General features: G+C 63.4%; 1 protein-coding gene across 1 annotated transcript in view; it reads right to left on the reverse strand.

Moving 5' to 3' along the window:
- Positions 1-6229, reverse strand: part of GRIN3B (glutamate receptor, ionotropic, N-methyl-D-aspartate 3B) — a 10580-nt gene that overhangs the window by 3039 nt on the left and 1312 nt on the right. Inside the window, exons 2-5 of the mRNA XM_008588022.1 lie at positions 5837-6116; positions 3908-4516; positions 1678-2710; positions 32-177 (exon numbers count right to left, since the gene is read on the reverse strand). Of these exons, the coding sequence (XP_008586244.1) occupies positions 32-177; positions 1678-2710; positions 3908-4516; positions 5837-6116 (2068 nt within the window). The remainder of the gene's footprint in view (positions 1-31; positions 178-1677; positions 2711-3907; positions 4517-5836; positions 6117-6229) is intronic.

Genomic DNA, 6229 nt, shown 5'->3' on the forward strand with positions numbered 1-6229 from the left:
GCCCCCGGTCGGCCCCGGCCCGCGGCCTCACGTGAGCATGGCGACGCCGCGCGGCGTGGTGGGCGCGCTGTGGCGCCGCATGTGCGCGTGCATCTCGGGGAAGCTCTTGTTGATGTAGGCCTCGGCGCTGCTCTCCCACACCGTGCCGAAGCGGAAGCCCTGCGGCGGGCGGTGCAGCTGCGGGGGCCCCGCGTCATCCTCCCCGCCCGGCTGTGCGGGGCTCTCCACGTCGGCCGCGTCCTGCTCTGCGGCCCTGCAGTGGCCACCCACTCCCTCCCCAGTCACGACGGCTTAAGTGTCCCCAGACGCTGCCTACATTCCCTGGGGACGGAGAACCTCTGCTCCCAACTCCTGCACGTGTCCGTGTCCCCTCGGACCTCGCCCCAAACTCCAGACTCGGATCCCATGGCCGCCTCCGTGTCTCCTCTTGGGGTCCCACGGGAGCCCCAAACTCCTGAACTGACTCCCACACCTGACCCCGTGGGGCGTTTCTCCCTCTCTCCCCACGCCCCGTCCACCTGCAAACCCTTTTCAGATCACCTGGAACTGGCCACTGCTTGCCCTCCAGGGCCCCAACTGGGCGGGGCCCCATCATCCGTCCCCAGCACCGGTCCCCGCGTCAGTCCCCAGCACCGGTCCCCGCATCAGTCCCCATCATCAGCCCCTAGCACCGGTCCCCGCGTCAGTCCCCAGCATCCCTCCTGGACCAGCGCAGGAGCCCTGGTCTTCTGGACCCATGCCACGGTCTGTTCTTGCAGCTGCTGGAGAGATGCTTGTGCAAAACCCCTAATGAATAAATGAACCTGGCTGCTAAAGTCACACCAACCAATGCCTCCTGACAGGGTCCCACAGCACCACCGAAAAGCCAACCCTGAATGGGATCGAGACTCTAGAGCAGCACCGTACAGTGGAACTTTCCAGAAGGTGGAAACTTTGGGTATCTGTGCTGTCCAGGCCCGGCTACTGAACACTTACACTTAAGTGGCCACACATGGTGAGTGGCTAGTGTATTTCACAGCTCAGAGACTAGATTTGATTACCAGTTTACAGGGGATGTGGGGGGTGGACCTGGCAGAACAGTCTAAACACCTCCCATGGTCTAAACACCATGGTGGGAGATGCTAATAGGACAAAAAAACAAGGCCCTGCATGACCTGCCCCGTCCCCTCCCTGCCCGCCCCTTCTCTCTCTGTCCCCCTCGGTCACTCTGCTCCAGTGACACGGGCCTCCTCACTGTTCCTACAACATGCCAGGCTCAGTCCTGCCGCAGGACCTTTGCACGGGCTGTGCCTTCTGCCTGGAATGCTCTTGCCTGATAACTACATAAAAGTCCCTCAAGTGTCACCCCATCACAGAGGTCTCCCTGACCCCCTGAAAGACTCCCCATGTCGCCACTCATACTTTTCTCCCTGGTACTTTATCACCATCTCACATGCCTTCTGTTTTGCTTCTCTATCTTGATTCCTGTCTTCTGTGGGGATGGGGATCTTTGCCTGTTCTGAACCTGCAGGGTCCCCAAAGCCTCGTACACACTAGGCACTCAGTAAATATCTCTGGGGACAGGATTTGGCTGGGTGGGCATCCTCCCAGCTCTGAGCCCTACTCCCACCATGTCTCACGGACCCCCTGGTGCAGCCCAGCTTGGGGCAGCCCCCCTGGTCCCCACTAGCCACCCACCTTGGGGTCATGGATCCCTGACAGCTCCTCGAAGGTCTTGTCCCCGACCATGACGGCGGCCAGGTTGGCCGTGTAGCTGGACAGCACCAGCAAGCAGAAGATGGCCCAGAGGTTCATGAGGAAGCGCCCCGTGGCGCACTTGGGAGTCTTGCTGGAGACAGTGCGTCCGAAAAGGATGGCGTAGCAGAGGTTGAGGGCCGAGGAGTAGGAGAACACCGTGTCCCGGTTGCGGCCCCGGGGCGTGAGGCCATAGGGGCTGCGCCACTCATAAAGGGTGAGGAAGAGCGCGGTGAGGTGCAGGGCCGCGAAGATGCCCACCCACATGGACCAGTGCAGCGGCCACATGAAGGCGCCAATGGGTGAGGCTGTGTCCCGCGCCCGCACCATGATGCCCAGGCTGGTGGAGAAGAAGGGGCTGGTGAAATCCACCACCTGCGAGCGGGCTGAGTTGATGCTGAAGCTGGTGACCGCCATGTGGGCCGTGCCGGCCAGCAGGTCACCCACCAGGCCGGTCCAGCGGCCGTCCCGCAGGGCGCCGTACTTGCCGTCCCCCACGATGTACAGCTCGAAGTCAAAGGGCACGTCCTCTGCCAGCTGCTCCAGCAGGTCGATGCAGTAGCCGTAGCAACACTTCCGCAGGGCGCGGGGCACCGAGACATTGGCCAGCGCGGCAAACAGCGAGTCCAGGGTGGCCGAGTCGTTGGTGCCGGGGTCGAGGCACAGCTGCCCCGCAGGGCACTGCCCGTCCTCATCTGGCTCTCGGGCAAACACAAACGGGTGCTCCACCAGTGTCACCACACGCAACTTGGGCCGGGCCTGGGTGCCCGGCGGGCGTGGGGGCTGCACGGCGGCACCACCTGGCTCCAAGTCCAGTCGCCCATCCCGCCAGCTGCCCACCGTGGCCCAGGCCGGGGCGCCCAGCGGGTCCCGGCGCAGGCTCCACACCTTGAAGTGCCGAGCCATGTGTACCTGGGAGGTGCTTGTCACCCACACTGGCCCTGTGCGGCCATGGAAGGACGTGTTGGCCAGGAACCTAGGAGGATTGGGGGTGGCGTCAGGTGGTGGGCAGCGGGAGCCCCCCAGCAAAGCTCGACCCTCACCTCTGCTGAGCACACGCCTGAATCTCACTGGACACCATCCCCTGGGTACTGTGGCTATACCCCCACCCCACATATGCTGTGGCCTGAAGCCAGTGGCTGACCGCACGGGTACAAATGCCCAGATGGGGCTGCCTGACTCAGGTTCTGATCACTCTCTGCCCAGCTCTGCCCCGCCCTTCACAAGAGTGTTCTGGGCTCTGCTTCCAGGGACCTGAGCAAAGCTTGTCCCTTCGGAATCTTGGAGAAGCACAGCTCAGGAGGAATGGGCTAAACAGGAGAGGCTCGGGGATCTGAGTGGTGGAAGGGGCGGACTGTAGGGGACACTGTGGGGCCCTAGCTACCTCATGCACCAGCCGTAGCTGCAGACGCCCCGCAGCTGCTCCGTGCTCCGGAATTTGTCTTTAGATGATGGGAGGTACCTCCCACGGACATGCCTAGAGGTTATGGCCCCCTCCCTGGGGTGAGCTGCAGCCATTGATGGGCAGATATGGGGGTACAAAACCTGGCCCCCCGACTCAGGGCGGAGTTGGCTCTGGGGTTGGGCTCAGACTGAGAACCAGGCTGGCTGGTTAGCTCAGCTGGTTAGAGGACAGTGTTATAACAGCAAGGTCAAGGGTTTGGATCCCTGTGGCCAGATGCCAAAAAAAAAAACCAAACAGGCTGAGACCAACTCCAGCTCAGACCACCCCCCGCTCAACTTCCACTGCCCTCCCGGCTCCTCCCTGATAAATCCGCTCACCCAAACCCCTTCTTGGTCTCTCTCGGCTTCCATCTAAGACGGGGACAAAACTGCTGATGTCAAAAGGATTCAGCACAGTGTGTGGCATACAGAAAGTGCTCAATAATAACGTTGCCTTTTTTTCTTTTTTTTAAAAGATGACCGGTAAGGGGATCTTAACCCTTGGCTTGGTGTTGTCAGCACCACGCTCAGCCAGTGAGCGAACCGGCCATCCCTATATGGGATCCGAACCCGTGGCCTTGGTGTTGTCAGCACCGCACTCTCCCGAGTGAGCCACGGGCCATCCCTATAATGTTGCCATTTGTGATCCCCGGGGCAGAGGAGGCTCAGTGGGGGGGCAGGGCACCCCCATGAGCCTGGACACCCTTCCCAAGGCAGGATCCCTACGCACCGTGCCAAGATGCGCCCTGAGGACTCCTGCCGGGCTGGCTGCAGGTCATTACAGTTGACCACGGTGGGGACGAGGGCGCGCTCAGGATGCACGTGGGCCGCGCTGCCCAGTGCCCGGGACACCAGCTCCACGGCATCGTGAACGGCAGCATCCAGCGGGGGTCGAGCCACCTCACCCAGTGCCAGCAGCCCTGGTGGCAGACCTGCTGTGGGCAGTGCCTTGGCAGGCAGCGGGGTTCCCAGAAGCCAGCGGGGACCAGGAGGCACAGTCTCCAGCACCTGACGGGCGCGGGGGCCATCACAGCCCAGCAGAACGGCTGCAGGTACTGGGGCTTCACCCCCCAGTGGCGCCCTCAGCGGGGCCAGGCGCGCCTGCAACCCTGCATCCTCTGAGGCTGGCCGGCTCAGGTCCAGCACAAGCTGCGGGGCCCGGCCAGCCCGGCTTGTCCAGAGGGCCACCAGGCCACTGGGGTCCCGGACGTGGCAGAGTACCAGGCCGACGTCCTCCCAGGCGTGGGCCTGCAGCACCGACAGCAGCACATCCAGCAGTGTCTCCAGGGGACTGGCCCAATCCAGCTGCAGGTGGAACGGGGTCTGGAAAGAGGGCATTCACAGTTAGGGTTGGGGACCTCTGTGCCCTGGGACACCCTTCGCACTCCATCAGAAGGTGTCTGAGAAATAGATGTCAGTTTGATAACTGGACCCCATCTCCTCTGTCTCCCAGCTCCTCCTCTGCTCTACAACCTTCTGTAGCTCCCCATCACCACCAGCACAGAGTTCAGCCTCCTTGGCCTGAGTCAGGGCCTGCTCTCTTGACTCCAGCCACCCTGCTTGTGCCCCATTTTGGGTTTTTGTTTGTTTGTTTTTTCACTTTGGGGTTTTTACATGGGCCATTCCCAGGATGGAATATCCTTCTCCATGGATACCCCCCCCCCCAGCTCCTACACATCCGTCAAAACCCAGCCCATTGCCCTCCTCTGTTTAGACTTCCCCGTCATCCAGGCAGAACACTGGCCCCGCCTCTGGAGTCACCCAGACTCGAGTCCCTCCCTCTGCCCTGGTCCTGACTTCACCCCACCCCCACCTGCCTGGGAGCCCCTCCGAGACCAAGGGCTGTGTCTCTGTAATGACTATGTCTTTGTGCCCAGAGCCAAACAAGAGTGCTTCCTCTAAGGACCCCTCCTCACACATTTCTGCCCCTGTGCCAGGCAGGCCAAGCGCTGAGAGACCCCTCTGTGTCCAGTGGCATCCAGAAAGTTCTCCCAGATTCACTCTTGGTGCACTAAGGACGAGAGAGCTTTGCCAGGCACTTAACTTGAGCCCAGGGTGTTGCCTGGATGGTGACAGGGCACTGAATGCTGGGGGTCAGGCTGTGGAGTGCGTATCAGTGTCTGGGGGACCCCAGAGAAACTGGACAGTCCTGAGCCCGGTGGCCGCGACGGCGGGCAGGGGCGCAGAGGTGGCAGCAGAGGGCGCCACAGGCCTGGGTTTGGGTCCAGCATCGCTGCCACCAGCCGCAGGGCAAGTGCCCTGGAACCTGCAGAGCTGGGTTAATGAGACCCCTGTCTTCCTCTGGGGTCAGGGTCTCTCCTCTCCCAGAGAAGAAGGAAGGCCTGGAGGGGGCTTCAGGGTGGGCTTGGGAGGACACAAGCAGCGGGCTCCAGGCACGGCCCCTCCCCTCACCCCCCTCTGTCCCAGCGCCCTGACCAGCCCCTGCGGCCCCTCCTGGCTGACCCTGGGAGAAGGGTCTTTCCCCGGAGCCCAGCCAGCTGCCCTTCCCTCCTCCTCATCCTGCTTCCTCCCTGAGCCTGGGCCTGCGGGTGGAGGGTAGAGGGGGTTTGGGAATGACAGGGGTTGCTCTGGGGACCCGAGAAGGTCGCCCAGGAAGCTGGCGGTGCGGGGAGGCCTCAGCCTGGAGAGGCGTCCCTACCTGCGGACCTCGAAACGCATATCCCGGAGAGCGAGGCGGGGCCCGGCTTGCCCTCCCAGCCCCGCCGCCGCGCGCCCTCGACCTGGAGAGTGACGGGGCCGCGGCGGCGGGTCTCCCCCGTTCCCAAGGCCACGGGGAGGGGTCTGCACGGGACTCTCGCCTCCCGAGGGGGCGTCCGGCGGGCTCCCTGCCGCCGGTCTAGGTCCCTGCGCCCTGGGGTTCCCGTCCCAGTGCTCCAGGGAAACCTGCGTCTTCCACGTCCAGGTCCCCTTCCCTAAGCCTTGGGGGCATCCGGCGTCCAGGGGTCCAGGTCGCATGCGCCCTGGGGAGGTCCGGGGCCGGCGCGTCCCGACTCCGGGGCGGGCGTACCGGGCCTCCGAGGGGCGCGCGCGC

This window comes from Galeopterus variegatus, unplaced genomic scaffold (assembly GCF_000696425.1).
Source record: "Galeopterus variegatus unplaced genomic scaffold, G_variegatus-3.0.2 Scaffold4632, whole genome shotgun sequence".
Classification (NCBI taxonomy): domain Eukaryota; kingdom Metazoa; phylum Chordata; class Mammalia; order Dermoptera; family Cynocephalidae; genus Galeopterus; species Galeopterus variegatus.